Source organism: Bufo gargarizans, chromosome 2, assembly GCF_014858855.1.
Source record: "Bufo gargarizans isolate SCDJY-AF-19 chromosome 2, ASM1485885v1, whole genome shotgun sequence".
Lineage (NCBI taxonomy): Eukaryota > Metazoa > Chordata > Amphibia > Anura > Bufonidae > Bufo > Bufo gargarizans.
In genome coordinates this window covers 185,154,341-185,175,750 of record NC_058081.1, presented here as the reverse complement: position 1 = coordinate 185,175,750, position 21,410 = coordinate 185,154,341, and the positions used below count along the sequence as shown (strand labels likewise).

General features: G+C 40.4%; 1 protein-coding gene across 1 annotated transcript in view; it reads left to right on the top strand.

Moving 5' to 3' along the window:
* LOC122927672 (dual oxidase 1-like) overlaps positions 1 to 21,410 on the top strand; it is a 260,004-nt gene that overhangs the window by 204,246 nt on the left and 34,348 nt on the right. The window contains exons 27-29 of the mRNA XM_044279744.1: positions 8,170 to 8,297; positions 13,012 to 13,165; positions 17,974 to 18,206. Of these exons, the coding sequence (XP_044135679.1) occupies positions 8,170 to 8,297; positions 13,012 to 13,165; positions 17,974 to 18,206 (515 nt within the window). The remainder of the gene's footprint in view (positions 1 to 8,169; positions 8,298 to 13,011; positions 13,166 to 17,973; positions 18,207 to 21,410) is intronic.

The following is a 21,410-nucleotide window of genomic DNA, read 5'->3' as shown; positions in this document are numbered from 1 at the left end:
CTGCAGGATGACTGGCTTGATCATCTCCCCACGGCCGAGTTCGCCTACAACAATGCTGAGCACAGCTCAACCAAGCACAGCCCCTTCTTTGCTAACACAGGCTCACACCCGGTGTTCATTCCCCACCTACCCGTTGCCTCCACCCTCCCAGCAGTGGCCGAACGCCTAACAACCCTACAGGAGGCACAAGAGAACATTATAGACAACCTCCAGCTTGCCCAGAGGCGCTTTAAACAGGGAGCAGACAGACGTCGTAAACCCACCCCGGGCTTCCATGTGGGAGACAAGGTATGGCTGTCCACCAGGAACCTCAGATTGAAGGTCCCCTCCAAAAAATTTGCCCAAAGATACATGGGTCCGTTCCGGATCACCGCACAAATCAACGAGGTCACGTTCCGGCTCGACCTTCCGGACTCCATTAGGGTGCACCCTGTCTTCCATTGCTCTCTCCTCAAGCCATACGTGGAGAACACCTTCACAGGCCGCCACTCGCCCCCACCACCACCCGTGAGGGTACAGGGTGAAGAAGAATACGTTGTCGCAAAGATCCTCGACTCCAGGATCCACCGGGGAAGACTACAATACCTAATTGGGTGGGAGGGTTACCCTCCCGAGGATAACTCCTGGGAGCCAGAAGAGAATGTCCACGCCCCCAGACTGGTAAAAGAGTTCCACCAATGGCACCCCGGTAAGCCTGCCCCTGCAGTGCCCGGAGGTCACCTTGGAAGGGGGGGAGTACTGTCGGGATTCGAACCCGTGACCAGCCACATCCCAGGCAGTAGCCCTGCTTACTAGGCTACCATCCTCTCTGGACATTCCTCCCTGAAACCTATTAGTTAACCTCAGTCTTGCCAAGCCTTGCTCATCACCCTTGATTCCCCACACCTGGTACTTCCCTATATAAGTCCAGCCCCTTGCACTCTAGCTTGCTGATTATTGAGCTCCTGAGCCTTGATCAAGCTTCTCCTCATCTGTTGCTCTTGCTACTGCTGGAAGTCCACTGCTGACCAGGAATTGCCTACCGACTACTCTTCTGCCTTATCCCTACCTACTGAACTGCTACCACCGTTGCCATCCGGATTGTCTGACCACGCTTACTGCCGCCTGCTCTGACCCACCGCCTGCCTACCGACTACTCTTCTGCCTTATCCCTACCTACTGAACTGCTACCACCGTTGCCATCCGGATTGTCTGACCACGCTTACTACCTGCCTGCGGTCCTTGCCACTGGGCTCCACTCCTACCTCCAGCCAGCGGTCCTCTGACACAGGTGAGCCTGTAGGACTGTTACAATCTCCTTAAAAAAACTAAATTCCGTGATAAGGTCCATGATGTTTCGATTTTTGCTTCATCAGTAAAGTAATTTTCCATCCTGACAAGAAAAGGTCTTCCTTTTCTTCCACAACTTCCATCGATTGCTGCCCTTTTCTCCATATTCAAATTAATTCTTACATGCTACGGATCCATTTTTCCCAACCTAACAAAATAAACAAGAAAGACAAGTCAACATACAGTATTAAAACCTATTAAAAATATACTTTAAAAACAGGTTAAATGTTAATTACCTTACGGTACAAACTTACACTGGCGCTGGTCGGTAGAAATATAACAAATCGAGTGGAGTGGCTAGATGAATGTTCCGGGTTCCCGTTCCTGTGTGTAGGGAAGTGTAAGGAAAAGTAAATCTTCACTGCTCACCTACCAGCATTCACACTGCTCCGGCCGGTAGCTGTGTGGTGCGAGGGAGCAGACTACAGATTCGGCGTCCAGGATTTTCTGTGCGTGTGACGTCACCGCGAAGTGCTACTGGTGCTCCCAGAGATCAAAGTTCATCCGACGCGTTTCTGAGCCGTCAGGCTCCTTCATCAGGGATGGTCTGACCCTTCAAATCTGGGAGTTATATAGACGTCCTGGTTGCCAGAGCAACACCTACTCTTATTACACACAGGGAGAGAAAAAAGGGGGGAGAGGGGAGAAGAACCCAGAGAGTAGTTCCAAGGCGGCTACAATATACAAATTATAGAAATTTACTGAAAGGCAAAAAGTTCGATTTCATGATTGAGTCCATTGGGGGCTAGGCTGTTTAATTTGAATATCCAGCTGCTCTCCGCTCTGGACATTTTTTTTGATGAAATTGCCGCCCCTTTTGTCTTCCGTCACCTTTTCCAAGCCTCCAAAGATAGAGCCCCGAAATTTTGCCGCATGATGTTGTTGATAATGTCTAGATAAGGGATGTCCGTCAAATTTTTTAATTATATTTGTGACATGCTCGCTTATCCTGGTTTTTAGTAACCGTTTTGTTCTACCTATATACAGTTTGTCACAGGGACATTTAATAAAATAAATCACTCCTCTCGTATTACAAGTAATGTAGTTTTTTATTTGAAAGGTATTTAAAGTTTTTATGGTTTTTTTTGTATGGTCTCTAGTAATTTTACAATTCCGGCATGTTTTGCAGGGAAAGAAACCCATTCTATTGTGATTAGTCCTGTTGGTCAAACTATTAGACTTAATAGATGGAGCGATAAGGATATTTAAATTTGGGGCTTTTCTAAAAATAAATTTAGGTTTTGATGGAATTTTATCACCCATGAGACTATCCTGTTTAAGGATATCCCAATAACGCCTAATAATTTTTCTAAAACTCCCTGCTCCTGTACTGTATCTAGTGATAAGAGGAATATTAAAGTCCTCTTCTTTAATTTTTATTTTTGTTGTTATCAGATCTGCTCCGTGTTTGTTCTCTTTTAGTAGAAGGTTACGGTTTAGTTGTTTTACCTTATCTATTGTAGGTTGTAAATCCGGTAATTTGTAGCCTTTTTCCTGGAATTTATTGTTCAACTGGTCTATCTCTTTTACGACGTCCACCTCGTTTGAGCAATTTCTCCGTGCTCGTATATACTGGCTGTAAGGAATGTTTGTAAGCCAGGTAGCTAGATGGCAACTAATTAACGGGATGAAGCTATTTGTGTCCGTAGGTTTATGATAAGTTTTAGTTTTAAGTGAGCCGTTTTCTATAAATATGGTGAGATCTAAAAAATTAATAGATACTTTTATTATAACTAGCTGTAAAATTCAAATGAAAGTCATTTTTATTAATGTTAGTTAAAAATTGAGTAAGAGATAATTCATCACCGCGCCAAATAAAAATAACATCATCAATAAAACGCTTCCAGAGGACCAGACCCGCACCGAGCTCTCCATTGGGGAAGATGGTGGTCTCCTCCCATCTCCCCACATATAGGTTAGCGAAACTCGGTGCGAATCTGGTCCCCATCGCGGTCCCCCATGTCTGTAAATAAAAATTGGGGCCGTATTTAAAATAATTGTGTTCTAAAATAAAGGTGATACAATCCCCGATGAATTGTATTTGATCCTTTGGCACCTTACTGTCTTTATTTAGGAAGTATTCTGTAGCTTCCCGCCCTTTACTATTTTCAATAATCGTGTATAGAGAGGTAACATCGAGTGTACCTAATATGTAGTCCGATTGCCATTTAATTCCTTGTAAAATTTGTATAATATGTTTTGTATCTTTTAGGTAGGCTTGCAGTTTTTGTACTTGGGGTTGTAATAGCACATCCACATATTTGGATAAATTTGCCGTAAGGCTCTCAATCCCAGAGATGATGGGCCTACCTGGAGGTTTATCTTTATTTTTGTGGATCTTTGGCAAGTAATAGAAGAAGGGGATCCTGGGGTTCTGATTGTTGATATATAGGGCCTCTTCAATTGATAAGATCCCTTCTTTTTTCCCTTTATTAATCAGTACACTTAATTTCTTTTTGAATGTTTCCATAGGGTTCATAGTAAGTTTCTTATACGTTTTGTGGTCCGAGAGTAATCTAATAGATTCTGCATGGTACTCTTCCTGATCTAGTATCACTATCCCACCCCCCTTATCTGCGGGCCTAATAATAATATTATGGTTCACTTGTAGGGTCTTAATGGCTCTAGATTCCTGTTTCGTTAGATTTCGAGGGCCCTTGTTGTTTTTTCTTTTATTATTATTAAGTTTATGTAGATCCCTAATCACTAAAGTTTGAAAAGTTTTCATTGAATCTGAATATTCATTTAGTGGGTGAAAATTAGATTTTTGTTTCAGACCTGTGTGAATAAAAGTGTCCATATTTGTGGATCCTAAAGTTATATTGTCCGTGTGAGTCCTAGTGAGATTCTGAACTATTGGATCCTTTTGTGGTTTTCGTTTTACAGGTTTTCCAATAGGGTTCTCTTTGTTAAAATTGGCTTTCTTTAGAAAAAAATTTTTGAGTGCTAGATTGCAAAGGAATTTTTTGACCCCTATAAAGGCATCAAAGGGGTTAAATCTAGAGTTAGGTGCGAACTTTAGCCCTTTTTGTAATAGAGCTAATTCTCCTCCTTTGAGGCTGTAGCTACTTAAATTGAAAATATCTGACTCAGCCTTTCTTATAGGGATACTCTTCTTTTTTATTCCTTTCCCTCGTGTGCCCCTTTTTGTTTTTTTCGTGTGTTTATTCTTGCCCTGAAAAAAATCCTTATTAACAGTTTTTTTAAATATTTTTTGGGGTTTTATTTTTACTGCAGTTGTGTAATCAGGTGTATTATTGGAACTGATAGAGGTATTATTTAGATGTATATCCTCCTCGATGTTTGGAACTGGCCCCTTTTTAGTTGTTATGACTAGGGTTGGATGGTTCATGTGTGGATCTATACAATCGGATTCCATCCTCAATGGGGTATTTTCCTTTTCCTTATCATCATCCTCATTTGTGATGGTTTCCAATATTGCATATCTATTTTGCGATATTATTGAACCATTATTAAACCCCTCAGATTTTTTGTTGTTACACTCAATCTGTACTTGGGTCAATAATGGTGGATTGTGGGCATTTCTTATTTCCCTCCCTTGTTCCAGTGAAGTCTCTTCCGTGTTTTCTTCATAAACAGATAGATTATTGAGGGTGCAATCGCATAGTGTATCGTCAATGGTGTCTAGATCCATATTACTCATATTATCACTTTGTTTGTTCTGACCCCTGTTGCACTGAATTTTCAATTTTTTGTAGGTCTCTATTTAATTTTTTAGATTTTTTGGTAATAATTTCATCTTCCTTGGTCTTAATTCTTATTTTGATTGATCTACATATCTTAATTATTTCTATGTGTTCCTTATATGGACGTATTATTTCAAAAAGATCCATGATCTCCTTGTTTCTGTTTTTAAGCTCCTCCTTTCTTTTTCTATTATGAATTTAACGGCTGTTTTTGAAAATTCATGGAGCATGAGGTCCCATTTCTTCAGGGTGGCCCTATCCCCTAAATCCCCATTTAGTGCTTTTGTAATTATTAGCCCTTTTGGGACCTTATTATTCTCCAAATATTTTTCAAGGGAAGACACTTCCCATAGATCTCTCATTTCTTTAATTAATAGGAGTTCCAGTTTTTTTATTTGACCAATAATTTCAGTTATTACTTCTTTTGAATGATCCTTCCGTCTTTCTGAAGAGGATTCCCGATTAAAGAATTTTTGAACGAAAAGAATCCTATCTCTCCTATCAAACCAGAGTTCGCTCATTGTGAGACCAGATACTTTGAAATTTACTAAGAAATGTAGAGGGTATTGTCAAATACCCAAATGAATAGTAAATTTAGTATGGTATGCGGCTGGGGTGAGTGCAGTAATAAGGGTTAAAGATATTACAAAGAAAATCAAGAACACTCCTGCGCTCCCATACAAGAAATCCACCAACCTCCAATTTGAGGTCCGCTGCACAGTGTATATAATGGGCTTTGCTGCTGCCGCCCAGGATACAAAATTGGTTAAATGTTAATTACCTTACGGCACAAACTTACACTGGCGCTGGTCGGTAGAAATATAACAAATCGAGTGGAGTGGCTAGATGAATGTTCCGGGTTCCCGTTCCTGTGTGTATGGAAGTGTAACAAAAAGTAAATCTTCACTGCTCACCTACCAGCATTCACACTGCTCCGGCCGGTAGCTGTGTGGTGCGAGGGAGCAGACTACAGATTCGGCGTCCAGGATTTTCTGTGCGTGTGACGTCACCGCGAAGTGCTACTGGTGCTCCCAGAGATCAAAGTTCATCTGACATATTGTTACCCTGGGCGCTAAATCCTAAATTCTCATTAAGCCCTTTCGGAGTCAAGGTGTCTACCCTGAAAATCCACCTACTTTACAATTGTGCCAACTTCTTTCCTCTGTCGCCGCCTCTTGCTCCCAGATAAACTTTATCAATTCCCTTGAATCGTAATAAGTTAGGCTTGCAACTATGAAACTTCTTGAAATGTCTTGAAATTGTTTTCACATTTTCCCGCTTTTTCTCATCCATAGCCTTTTCTATATCCCTTATGTATTCGCACGCCCTCTTTTTCAATTCTCTTGTTGTTAGACCAATATATATTTTGTTGCACGGGCAACTTGCATAATAAATTACTCCCGTAGATGTACAGGAGATATACTCTAGGATTCCAAAAGTTTTTTTTTCCTATCGCTATCCGTAAAGTCATTAGATCTATCCATATTCTTGCAAGCTTTACAGGAACCACATGGGTAGGAACCCTTTCTTTGTCTTCCTTCTCTTTCTTTTTGACCTGGTAAATAATGGCTGTGTACCAGTATATCTTTCAGATTTTGCGAACGCCGAGCAGTTAATAATGGTCTCTCTGTATCTGTAATTAGATGTTAGAGATTGTTATCTGCTTTTAATATTTGCCAATGTCTTTTTAATGTTTCATTAATTTGTGACCGCGAAATGCACGTAGAGGATCACCTGCCACTTGCACTAAGGTACTTCAATAGAAAACTGGATTATTCAGTCACTCTAACTTAGTATTGGCCAATCTTTGTCGCTTCTCTTTATTGCATCTAATGAGTTGGTGGTGCGGTCAGTTTTGACATCACCGATTGCATCACAGAGATGCACCATTTTGATTTTGGGGGGTAAGGACTTATAGGAAAGGCACCTATCCTGCACCTAAGTTTGTAAAGATATCATGCTCCGATTTCATGGATGCTTTTAGGTTAGGTATGTTCGAATAAATACACGGGCACTTCGTAGTTGGATTTGGGTGCTGCATAATTACTTTACATATTAGTGAAGTGCAATATAGTGGCATGGGTATATTTTTTGTATTCCCTACTTGTATATATATTGTTTTCTTGTTCATTTTTTTTATAATGATGTATCAATAAAATTGATTATTAAGGAACGTTATTGACTCCTTCTCTATATTAAAGCATAATGTTTTAGCCTTGTTGCAGATAAATCTTGTCTGCAGCCAAACATTTGTGCAGCAATACACTTGCTCTGCAGTGCTACAATACTGATGAAGTATCCTCAGGATATCAGATCGTCAGCGATCTGACTCCCCTGTACCCCTGCCGATCAGCTGTTTGAAAAGGTGGCGGTGCTCATGTGAGTGCTGCTTCCTCTTCAGAATTGCCTGCACATTGTCCAGCTTGTAGAGGCAGGGCAGTGTAATTACAATTACTCGTCCCATTCTAGTAAATGGAACAAAAAGCTGTAATTATACTGAGACTGTACACAGGTAATTCTGAAGAGGAGCAGAGCTCTTGCAAGAGCAGATAGATCATCAATATTGTAGCACTGCATAACCCATTTAATAATTGTAGGAGTCTGAATCAAAGGCCAGTTATTCACTCCACAAAGCACATACATTTTATTGCTATACAGAGACAGGTCTCCGTACAGCATTAAAACTAAGTTTGGGAATGAACTGACTTCGGATCTTGGATCAGAAGTGCGATTTGCTCGTCCCTAGTGATGATGTCACCCTGTGATCATGCTGGTGATGTCATCAGCTCGCCGCAGATCCTTTGGTGAGTTTTCATCAATCAAGATGGGAGCAGACGGCCTCTCCACGAGCAAGTGGATGACTTGAGCATAATTTTTTTTTTCAGCCACCGTTTTAGGAAAAATTGATTCATTACCATGTAACACAAGGAAATTCGGCTTTGTGATTTTTCCTGAAATTCGATGAACACTAATAAGGGCCCATTCTTGCAAGTGCTCTTTATTTTGCCAAAATGAGACATAGTAGCTTTATCTTTCACCTGATGAAAGAATATTTTACAATTTGTAATATATTCATTGTGAGGCAAGACATGCTAAAAAAAAATAATAAATATATGCTTTATTTTGTTTTTAGGATCTACTGGGATTTTGCTGTTGGGTATTCTAGCATTAATGTACGTTTTTGCTTCCCGACATTTCCGACACATCAGCTTCCGTGGCTTTTGGCTTACACATCATTTATATATATTGATGTACATTTTGGTAAGCTAAACCGTTTTATCAACATCGTACCCACATTTATTGTCAGTGCATAAATTTAAAAAAATAAAATAAAACATTTGGTGTATCTAGAGTGCATTATCAGAAAAGGTTTGGGACTTTGCAGAAAGGGGGTGTGGCCTACCATGCAATATTTAGTGAAAGCAAAATACTATCTAAAACTAAGTCAACCAATAATTGATATAGATTTAGACAAGGGTGTATATTCCTGTACCAGATTTATTCACTCCACAGTTATTCACTCTACAAAGCACATACATTTTATTGCTATACAGAGACAGGTCTCCGTACAGCATTAAAACTAAGTTTGGGAATGAACTGACTTTGGATCTTGGATCTGAAGCGCGATTCGTTCACCCCTAGTGATAATATAGGTCCTTTGGTGAGTTTTCATTAGAGATGAGCGAATTGAAGCTGACGAAGTGGAATTCGATCCGAATTTGAGGCAAAATTTAATTTGCAACGAATACGAATAGCCTCCCATTTCGTGGTAACGAATCGCATTTTTCCTAAAATGGCTGCTGCACGTGTGAGGACATGGAGAAAGGAAGTCTGGGAAGGCGGGATTACCCAAACTGACATGCATACGGCGGTCATCTTAGAGTCAGACATTTTCCAGCGTTCTGAGTGTAAGGACAGATGTGAGAAGACGCTAGGGACAGCAATTGTAAAAACTTAATTGTGAAAATAAAATGAAAAAACTATTTATAAGTGCAGGGAAAGGATAGGGAAGAATCATTTTGCAGCATCTTAGTGAAAGGAGAGACAACGTCAGAAGGCGCTAGGTACAGTGCTAGAAAATCGATTTATAAGTGCAGGGAAAGATTATTTGGGGACCCAAATAGCCATTATACAGCTCTGTCATTCCAGCAATTTGTTCCTTTTTTATTGGGGTGCAAGTGATATGTTAAAAAACCTTTAGTGGCCTATTTCAGTACAAAAAGAAAAATTTATATGCACTTCACTGTTGCAGTTATTTGTGGTAAAAGCGTTTAGTAACGTATTTCAATACAAAAATAAACATATATACGCAGTTCACTGTTGCAGTTATTTGCGGTAAAAGCATTTAGTGACATACTTCAGTACTAAAAAATGTATATATACGCACTTCACTGTTGCAGTTATTTGTGGCGAAAGCGTTTAGTGGCCTATTTCAGTACAGAAATAAAAATATATATGCACTTCACTGTTGCAGTTATTTGTGGCAAAAGCGTTTAGTGGCTAGAGATGGCCTTGAGGTTCGCCCAGCGGTTGTTTTGCGGTGAAATTTGCTCGTTTGGGCAAACATATGGCGATGTCCGCCGGCACCATTTTCTTTTATATTGTGAAGAATTTTGAACCCCTTAGGTGCATCGCTGATCACTGCATTTAAGATCCATATTAAAGCATTTTACTGTTTGCAAATAAAAATAAAGCAATTCTATCATTCTTAGCTCCAAATCCATTTGATCGCGAAGAGGCCGCCTCGGCAATCTTGCTTGAAGATCCAGTACAAAATCTCGCACGGCACCTGACTATGTCATCACGTCGGCAGGCGTGGTGACGTCATACTTCCCCGTGCACTAGATTTTGTGCTATATTTTCAAGCAAGATGCGGACAGCAGCCTCTTCGCACTCAAATGGATGAGGTAAGTATGATTTTCACCGCCATTTCAGGGAAAATTAACAAAGCACAAAGAAATTCAGCTTTGCAGTGAATTACATTTTTCCTGAAATTTGGATTGAAGTTCACGATTCGCTCAACACTATCTATCGTCATTGAGCCTCTAGCCTGCTTGATCAGAGCAGATTTCCAGATTGAGGGTTTTTCCAGTTTGGAGTTGTAAGGAAAGGACTTCATTAAATGCAGACACGTGCTCTTATTTTTGAACAATTTAAGGGATGTGGAGCATGTCATCCATGTGTATGGAACTTTTGGGGAGTTTTTTGGCTTATTAATAAATGGAATAAGTCTTGTTTCTTTTATCATTAATGAAAATAGAGGTATTGCAGCATGAGATAAAAGTAGTAGACACAATTAAGTATTTGAGTATAGAGATTATTAAACTAAATATCCCTCATTTGTTAGAATATTTGAGGAGAAGGGAAAAAGCATGGGGCAAAATAACAGTTAGTAGAACTTCTAGAATTGCATTGATACAATTGGTGGCCTTCCCAAAGATTCTGCATGTCTTTTCTAATTCCCCAATATGGATTACTAATATAATTTTGAATACCCTAGAACTGATTTATTAATATTATGTGGCTGGGCAAAAAAGTAAGTGTTAAACAAAAGGTATTAGCACCCCCCGGTTGTTAGTGGAGGTTTTAAACTTCCTGGCCTTTAGGACTTATTTTTAGGCACCACAATTGCAGCACTTTGTTGATGCAGTGCTTGAATGTTAAATTTGCCTACATAGCCAGAAGGGATTTTTCACTGTTTGTCTAGGCATATTTGACATTTATCATTGTTGGAGACCTGGATTACAGGTTTTGTGGAGATGTACACACAGTTCATATGCTAACTTTACATTGTGCAAGTAGCCCAGCTTTCACATGACCCTGAAAAGCAAATTTCACTGTATATTTCACTATTTAGTAGTGAGAAGTAGGGGGTTATTTTAGTACATTTAGTATTCTGCAGCCTTTTACAGTTCCAACTGGATTTCCCAGGGCCATGAAAAGCAAATCTGTCTTGCAATGGCACTATTTAGGAATGTGGAGGGGGATTGATCTTAGTACATTTAGTATTCTGCAGTCTATTACAGCTCAACATAGTGTTAACCCAGCTTTCCCAGGAATCTGAAATGCTAAATTGTCTAGTTATGGTACTATTTAGGAGTGAGGAGGGGGCTTTGTGTTGGTAGACTTAGTATTCTGCAGTGTGCTACAGTTCCACATTATTGTAACCCAGCTTTCTCAGGATGTTGAAAGGCAAATCTTCCTAGCTACTGCACTATTTGGGAATAAAGAGAAGGATTCACTGAGGTACACTTAATATTTAGCAGTCCTTATTACAGCTCCATATAATGTGTTACTCAGCTTTCCCGGGAACCTGAATGAAAAATCTGTCTAGCTATGCTACCAGGTAGGATTTGCCATGGGAATTCTTACACAGCTTTTGTAGGCTCCTGGCTAGCAAATCCTGCTGGGTATTCTACAATACTGAGGATTTACCAATTCATAAAAAGGCCAATCTGGCTTTTTTCAGTCTGGGAAAGCTTGGTAGCAATCCCTGGGGTGGTTATTGGAGCTTATGGTTTATGTAAAATATATATAATGCTGCTCTGATATATTGTCTGAATTTATTATATAGTTCCAAGGCCACACTTGGTACATACATTCTGTATACACTATATCCATAAATATAAAATCTTGATAATACATGTAGTTTGGCTATACATGTATTTTGGTATCCAGAATGCTTCCACATGCTACCCAGCTTCCCAAATCTGCTGAAAGGCAAAGGGAGTAATTACTGCGTAAATTTGCTATTCAGCTGTATACTATACTATAGCTGGTACAATTGATACCATGGCTGGCCATTACAAATCTACTTTGTACTATTACTAAGAGATTCCATCCAACAAAATGGCCACACTCACAAACATTATCCAAACTAAACCCGGCCCCCTTCTCCTACACTATCTGGCTCACGTGCACTAGCATCAGAAGGGGCAGCGGGAGGCAGAGACATATGGATGCATCTTGAGAGAACAATGCAATGCTTTTTTATTGTATTTTTCATGGTCTGCAATTGTGATATCTGATGAAACCAGATCAAATAGCAAAGATACCTAAGGATATAATGTTACATTTTGCTGCTTGTTCTTTTTTGTGTTTGGATTTTGGCTTTAGTTGCAGTAGATGCCTTCCCATGTTTATACATACAGTAGTATCAGAAATAGCATTGGCTTGTTCTGAACAAGGGATAAAAATATCCTTTTTTTAGGAGCAGCAGCAGTATAGTATGGAGGCTGACAGACAGGAGTGAACATTTATTAAAGGAGTTGTCTTACATTTTGATATTGATGGCTCATACTCAGCCCTGTAACAGATACACAACACTAACACCCTATTTTCCTATCTAGTGCTAAAACCTGTATTTCTAGCAAGTAATTCAATCTCATGTACCTAACTAAATATATCTTGCAATCCTTACAATTGTCAGTGTAAGACTCTAAACTGTCTGTCCTGTGTGTCTAATTGCTATATCAATGACAGACACATCCAATCACATCAGTGGCTGATCTAAGATTGGTGTATCTGCTTTGGCAAGTAATATCATCCCTCCTGATTGGCTGTAAGGCTGACTGCAAGGCATTATGACCAATCCCCCGGCCAGCTCTCCACTTGGGTTCACGTAATGCTCTGTCTTCATATTCTTTACCCTGTTTCCTTCACTAGGGTACTGAATTTGATATGTAAAATGGTGGGCACTTTTTTACACGATTTGGCTGAATCACACAATTCGGCCACAAATTCTGCTTCATGTGGAAGTAGAATATTTGGGAAAGTCATAATTAATTAGTTTTAAATCAATTCACTCATCTATATTGGAAACCACTGTTGAGTTTTTGTGGGCAACCCATAGTTGGGCATACAAGGGTCAAATAATCTCCACTTCCACAGTGTTGCACAATGCAGCAACGTCAAGACATGTACTGTACACAATTTGTACTGCAAGCAAATCACTTTAACAATCTTCTTTTATCAGATTATCCTCCATAGCAGCTTTGGACTTCTTGAGCCACCAGGATTTCACATATATTTGTCAGTTCCTGGTATTATTTTTATTGGAGACAATTTAATCAGCTTGAGCAGAAAGAAGAGAGAAATCAATGTAATAAAAGCAGAATTGCTTCCTTCAGGTAATGTGAACATTATTACAGTTTCACAGAAATAATCTAGCCATTACTCATCATTGTGAGACTATAAACCAAGATGAAGGTCAAAATCTGGTTAAGAAAGAATGGAGACGGGTGTTTTCTCCTGTTTTATGTGTTAGTTCATTGATGAAAATTAACAGGAACAAGCTTTAATCCAACTTTACAGGGAGTGCAGAATTATTAGGCAAGTTGTATTTTTGAGGATTAATTTTATTATTGAACAACAACCATGTTCTCAATGAACCCAAAAAACTCATTAATATCAAAGCTGAATATTTTTGGAAGTAGTTTTTAGTTTGCTTTTAGTTTTAGCTATTTTAGGGGGATATCTGTGTGTGCAGGTAACTATTACTGGACATAATTATTAGGCAACTTAACAAAAAACAAATATATACCCATTTCAATTATTTATTTTTACCAGTGAAACCAATATAACATCTCAACATTCACAAATATACATTTCTGACATTCAAAAACAAAACAAAAACAAATCAGTGACCAATATAGCCACCTTTCTTTGCAAGGACACTCAAAAGCCTGCCATCCATGGATTCTGTCAGTGTTTTGATCTGTTCACCATTAACATTGCGTGCAGCATCAACCACAGCCTCCCAGACACTGTTCAGAGAGGTGTACTGTTTTCCCTCCTTGTAAATCTCACATTTGATTATGGACCACAGGTTCTCAATGGGGTTCAGATCAGGTGAACAAGGAGGCCATGTCATTAGATTTTCTTCTTTTATACCCTTTCTTGCCAGCCACGCTGTGGAGTACTTGGACGCGTGTGATGGAGCATTGTCCTGCATGAAAATCATGTTTTTCTTGAAGGATGCAGACTTCTTCCTGTACCACTGCTTGAAGAAGGTGTCTTCCAGAAACTGGCAGTAGGACTGGGAGTTGAGCTTGACTCCATCCTCAACCCTAAAAGGCCCCACAAGCTCATCTTTGATGATACCAGCCCAAACCAGTACTCCACCTCCACCTTGCTGGCGTCTGAGTCGGACTGGAGCTCTCTGCCCTTTACCAATCCAGCCACGGGCCCATCCATCTGGCCCATCAAGACTCACTCTCATTTCATCAGTCCATAAAACCTTAGAAAAATCAGTCTTGAGATATTTCTTGGCCCAGTCTTGACGTTTCAGCTTGTGTGTCTTGTTCAGTGGTGGTCGTCTTTCAGCCTTTCTTACCTTGGCCATGTCTCTGAGTATTGCACACCTTGTGCTTTTGGGCACTCCAGTGATGTTGCAGCTCTGAAATATGGCCAAACTGGTGGCAAGTGGCATCTTGGCAGCTGCACGCTTGACTTTTCTCAGTTCATGGGCAGTTATTTTGCGCCTTGGTTTTTCCACACGCTTCTTGCGACCCTGTTGACTATTTTGAATGAAACGCTTGATTGTTCGATGATCACGCTTCAGAAGCTTTGCAATTTTAAGAGTGCTGCATCCCTCTGCAAGATATCTCACTATTTTTGACTTTTCTGAGCCTGTCAAGTCCTTCTTTTGACCCATTTTGCCAAAGGAAAGGAAGTTGCCTAATAATTATGCACACCTGATAAAGGGTGTTGATGTCATTAGACCACACCCCTTCTCATTACAGAGATGCACATCACCTAATATGCTTAATTGGTAGTAGGCTTTCGAGCCTATACAGCTTGGAGTAAGACAACATGCATAAAGAGGATGATGTGGTCAAAATACTCATTTGCTTAATAATTCTGCACGTAGTGTATTAATACAAGATAAAACTATTCCTTTAATAAACCAAAACTATGAAATAACAAAGTCTACACTAAAACCATATGTATAAACACACTAAAATATCCCCCCAAAAAAGGGGAAATCATACAAGTTTGTATTACAGAGCAATGTTTGTATTATGTAAGAGATTGCAGGTTAAAATTTGTATTCCATCATTGATGCACCCATTGTGTTCTATACTCAGTAAATATGACTTTCTACTAATTTTCTCATAATGACAAATAAACACCAATGTGAGCCCATATATAACCATTACAAAATCTTAGTAGTCCATTAATTCTTACTGAATAGTCTTACTGACCTAGTTGACTCTAACATCATTTATAAACCGCAATGTACTGTGAGCCGTTGGAATGAGATAAAATGCCTTATTCTCAGAAGCAAGATAAGAAAAATGCTTTATTAGCAATAAAAGCTCTGTGCATGGGTCTCGGGAGTGCAGACACACCAACATGGGCTTTGCGAAAATTCTTACCAAGGCATTTCAAGCGTGCTTTCCTCCTTTATCACTGACCAGCAAAAATACCTAAAATATAATTTTATTGTGTTACTTAAAAAACGTAATACTGAATGTCCTAGCACATGTTAGATCAGGAGTATACAAGTAGGAGTAACATGTGTATGGGACTACAGTAACACCAGGAGTTGCCTTTTGCCAAAAGTTGGCCATCAAATAACCCAACTCACTCTGTAAGACTATGTAAATTGATACAGTGGGGATAATACCAGCTACAAATGGAGGGTGTTGCTGACCCTGGTATATTATATTTCTAATAACTGATAAAGACAGAGTGAGCACCCTAATAATAAAAAGGCCCTGTGCAGAAACTTCCTGTACACACTAGACAACCATATAATTAGAGAAAAAGACATACCAGATAAAAACAACTAATTTGGGGATAAAACCAGCCTATTGTCACAACCCAGGGTGAACACAGCAATAAAAAGGGCTTCTCTCACAAAATTTCACTATAGCAAAACACACTGCAGCATTGATTGGACTGCAATACTCCTCATGTATACTGGTGGGTCCTCTTAATGAAAAAGAGCACCACAACGTAGATTGCTAGGGCAATATTTTCCTGAGATATTCAGTTTTACTTTCTGCACATCACATTTACAGAAGAATAATGTGGGCATGTTCAGTTCTCTTTTTCATTTGAAAGGAAAACTGGTTTGCATACCTCTTTTTCAGTTGAGTATTACATGTGAGTGCAAGGCAGGAGATGACGGTGCAGTGGCTGGTGTATGTGCTGGAGTTAGTAACCGGCTCAGTAGTAGAAAATAAACTCAAAACACAGCTACAAAGAATTCACAGTGTGAATCCTCTTACAAGGCATTAAAGGGGTTTTCAGAGATTTTGATACTGATGACCTATCCTCTGGATAGGTTATCAGTATCTAAGCGGTGGGAGTCCGACACCCAGCACCCCTGCCAATCAGCTGTTTGAGAAGGTACCAGCACTCCTGTGAGCACTGTACTTGGTGAACTACAAGAAAGCAGCAGTGCTCACAGGAGTGCCACTGCCTTCTCAAAACAGCTGATTGGCAGGGGTCCCAGGTGTCGGACCCCACCGATCAGATACTCATGACCTATCCAGAGCATAAGTCATCAGTATAAAATCCTGGAAAACCCTTTTAACATATTAAATAACATTAGATAAGAAGAACAGTTTGCAAGCACCTTATTCTTGGTTACTGCATTTAATCTGCATCAAATAGACATGGCAAAGACATAGTGCTAGATGCAAAAATTAAACAGCATGCTGGATGCTGAGGTTAATAGCTCATGGTTCTCAATCTGGTATCGTAATACGCACCAGAGATACCAGCACCTGCTTCAGTCTACTGAGATTGCTTCCTCATGCACTTGCTAACAATTGAGTATTCAGAGTAAGAGACACTTGTGTTTTAGCTCTTTTTGCCAGTGATAGTTTTGTTCCTCATGACCATAATTTAAATGTCAATGGATTTTTCTTTTCTCGCAATCCTCCGGGTTATAATAAGGTATAGATAGAAGTTAAAGGGGTTATCCAACTGTTAAGAATTTTTACAAAAGGTCTAAAAATGCATTACTTACCTCACCTATATCCCCCAGTGCATCTGTTCTGAGAATTCTGGGGTCCCACGCTGGTGGTCCCTACTTCCTGGTCCCACTCGAGAAGATGACCACTCACCCAATCACTGGCTGCAGTGGTGACCATCACAGCCAGTGATTTAGGTGAGCATTAATTTCCTGTGTGTTGAGCGGGACCAGGAAAGAGAAACCCAGGAATAGTCGGGAAGAGAAAGGTGGAAGATTGGTGAGTATTGCGTATTTTTTTTAAACCATTCTGAGCCTTTTCTAAAAAAAAAAAAAAAAAAGAATGTACCCACTGGACAAACCCTTTCAAATTTGTTTTCCAAATTTAAATTATTGATGTACTGTGCTTGGTGTCCAGTGCTTACTGCTCTTATGTACATGGTTCTAAATTGGAATTGGGTATTTCAGGTATTACTGCAGTCCATGCACTGATTGCCTGTTTTAGTAGTGCCTATCTACTGTAAAGTACAATACTACATAAGTTGTACTGCTCTTTATCTGTGTCAGGATGAGCTGCTCCTTCAGGATCAGGTGATGGTGGCTACTTTTTATATTTCTAGTACACAGAGAGATTTGCCAATCAAAATGCAGTGGAATCTGGTGAGATTTTGCACTAAAATACCTTGCACCACATACCTTGCACCATCACGTACCTTGCACCACAAGTGTTTTAGACATGTTTTTTGCCTCATCCAACAAGGGTGTTTCGCTCAGTGGAAAAGCTGTTAGGCCAATCACAAAGTGTCCTGACTAAAGATGCAACAGTGTATGCCAAAATTGCACCAACAAAAGTAAGAAATGTAATAGGTGTTGAAGGATCACTGTATAGGCTAGAAGGCATCATAAAGCATTATATCTGTTTTCTGTGCCAATGAGAGAGGGATCAATGTAATATGTGTTTTCAATATATTGTACTGTTGGCAAAGTATATTCATTTTTCTTTTTTGGTAGATGTCACTTACCTAAAGTTTGAGCGTCCTGATGATTTTGAATACAAGTCAGGCCAATGGGTTAGGATTGCTTGCCTGTCTCTGGGGACACATGAGTACCACCCATTCACATTAACCACTGCTCCACATGAAGACACCCTGAGCTTGCATATAAGAGCTGCTGGACCCTGGACCACTCGACTGCGTGAACTATACTCTCCTCAGAGTGTTGCTGAACTTAATGGATATCCAAAGGTACAGTCACTGATTCCCCTCAATCTTACATTCTATTTACCATTGTTAAATAAACAAATTGGCCTATATAGTGCAGGATAGGCCATTAATAACCCTTTCAGGACCGGGCCATTTTTTGTTTTTTACTTCCAGCTTTCCCATAGTCCTAATTTTTATATTTTTCTGTTCACATAGCCTTATAAGGGCTTATTTTTGAGGGACAAGTTGTACTTTCTAATGGAGCCATTTACGATTGCATATCATGTAGTGGAAGCGGAAAAAAAAATAGAATTGGGAAAAAACACCATGCAGTAAAATTGACCTGTTATCTTCATTCTCCAGGTCAGTACGGTTCCAACGATACCACAGTTGTATCATTTTTCTTCCGTTTTAATACTGATTTTTTTTTTTTAAACCTTTGAGGAAAACAAAAAATACATTTTATAACCATATTCTGACCCCTAAAACATTTTTGTAGTTATGTGTACTAGGCTGTGTGAGGGCTCATTTTGAGGGACAATCTGTTCTTTTCAGTGATACTAATTTGAAATGTGTGCGACTTTTAGATCACTTTTTCTAAAAAAAAAAATATTGGGTAGTTGAAGTGACAAAAAAATGACAAATTGGCTGTTTTAGATTTTCTTCCCGTTACGCCATATGCCGTAAGCCCTTATTATTGTTATATTTTAATACTATGAGCATTTTCACACGCAGCCATGCCCATGATGTTTATTTTTTTTATTGGTTAAGTATTTTTATTTTAAGGAAAGGGGGGTGATTTAAACTTTTATGTTTTTTTTTTTTATATATTTGTAAAAACTTTTTTTATTTTTTAACTTTTTTTAAGTCAACTTGTGTGACAATAAATGGCAATCATTAGATTGCCCATTGTGTTCACTGATGGCTAAAAAAACATCATTGAACACTTTATTTGGAATATAACTAGTGATGATCGAGCATGCTCGGCCGAACACCAGGTCGGCTCGAGCATCGCAATGCTCGGCACATCGCGGTGTTCGGCCAAATACCGCGTGTGCTTGAGCGCCATGCTCGAGTCTCCCCCCCGCACATTTGTTGGCTGCTACGCAGCCAATAAACGTGCAGGTGGTTGCTACAACCACTTGCTGTAATGCCATAGCCATGTTGGTTACTGGCATTACAGTGATTGGCTGGTCGGAACGTGTCATCGGGTGCTATAAAGCACACAAGGACACTTGATTCGGCCAGTCTTAGTCAGGGAGAGCTATGCTGTAGAAGGGACAGATAGTGTAGGGAATTTATTAACATTTTTTGGTTAGGCAGGGTTGGTGTTAGAGACCCAAAAGTCCTTTTAAGAAATATTGTTGTCTGGCAGCAATATATATTTTTAGCGCAATCTTATTATCTGCGCTACATCTCCTGTGTAACATGTGCACAGCCTAAAAATATCTGTGACATCCAGTGTGCTTTTTCCGTAGACGATGTCCGCTTCGGACAGTTACATTACCTGCACTACATCTCTGTATAACGTTTGCGCATTATAAATATCAGTGATATTCCCTGTAATTTTTTATTAGCCACTGGTGACAGCGACATTACCTGCGCTACATCTCCTGTATAACGTTTGCGCATCATAAATATCAGTGACATTCAGTCTAATTTTTTCACTGCTGGTCGCAGCGACATTATCTGCTCTACATCTACTGTATAACGTTTGCACATTCTAAATATCAGTGACATTCAGTTTAATTTATTTGTGCATACACTTACAAAACCTGCGCTACTGTAACATACTTGCAAGCATATATACCATTTAATATGCAGAAGGCGAGCAGTAAGGGACAGGGAAGTGGCCGTGCTGCTGATGGTGCACGCAGAGGCCATGGCCCTGGGCGCGGTAAAACTGTGCCTGCTGGCAGAGCACAGGAAACACACTCATCCATGATACCTTAGTTCATTTCCCAGTTTGAAGGGCGGCACAGGACACCACTCTCGAAGTCACACCAGTGCGACCAGGTGGTCGGAGATCTTTTCATCGCCATTCTTTGATTTGGGCCTCTCGCCAAGGCCGCTTGAAGAGGGACATGAGGAGATCGTGTGCACTGATGCCCAAACTCTTGAGCATCCACAGTTACAAGAAGATGATGGTGGGGAACAGCAATTAGTGTTTCACGAGGATGATGATGAGACAAAGTTGCCAATAAGTTAATGGCAATTAGTGTCTCAAGAGATTGATGATGAGGATGAGACAAAGTTGTCAATAAGTGAGGTGGTTGTTAGGCCAACCTGGGAAGGTGGCAAGCCAAGCGAGGACAGCAGTACAGAGGGGGAGGGATCTGCAGCACCGCAACAGGCTGTAAAATGCAGTGGAGTGGTAAAAAGGAGAAGGCACACCAAACAGGCCCGCAACTGTTCCCTGTAGCACCCCCTTGCGGCAATCTCCCTTGCCAAAGGTTAGGTGTTCCGCATGCTGGCTCTTTTTTGAGGAAAGTGCGGACAATAAAAGAATTGTCATTTGCAACCTGTGTCGTAACAAAATTAGCAGGGGCGTGAACACTAGCACCCTCACCACCACCAGCATGATCCGCCACATGGTATCAAAATGGCCGAATGCCTGGGTTCAGTGTCTGTGGGTCACACCACTGCCTCCTCTTCCCCTGTGTTACATGCTGGCCAATCCCCTATATAAGTTGCAGGCCCAGATACCTCCCGCCATGCAACTGGACGTTCGCAAGCACCATCATCCAGCACACCCACTTCTGTTTTTCAGCGCAGCGTACGGCTGTCCATACCCCAGGCCGTTGAACGAAAGCGCAAATACCCAGACACCCACCCACAGGCCATAGCACTAAAAGCACAAAATTGCTGGCCCTGGAAATGTTGCCATTTAGGCTTGTGGACACTGAGGCTTTCCACAGCCTGATGGTGGTGGTGATTACTTTGTCTCCAGCAGCCAATATTTTTCCGTCCCCGCCTTACACCAGCATGTGTCCCATAACATTACCCGTGCCCTGACAAACGCAGTTTTTGGTAAGGTACAATTAACAACTGACACATGTCAAGTGCTTGTTGCCAGGGACGCTACATTTCCATGATAGCACACTGGGTGAATGTTTAGGAGGCCGGGAGCGAGTCGTACCCTGGGATGGCACAGGTGCTATTGACGCCAAGGATTGTAGGCCCTACTTCCATTAGGATTTCCGCCACCACCTACATTAGTGGCTGCAACCCCCATCTTCTCCTCCT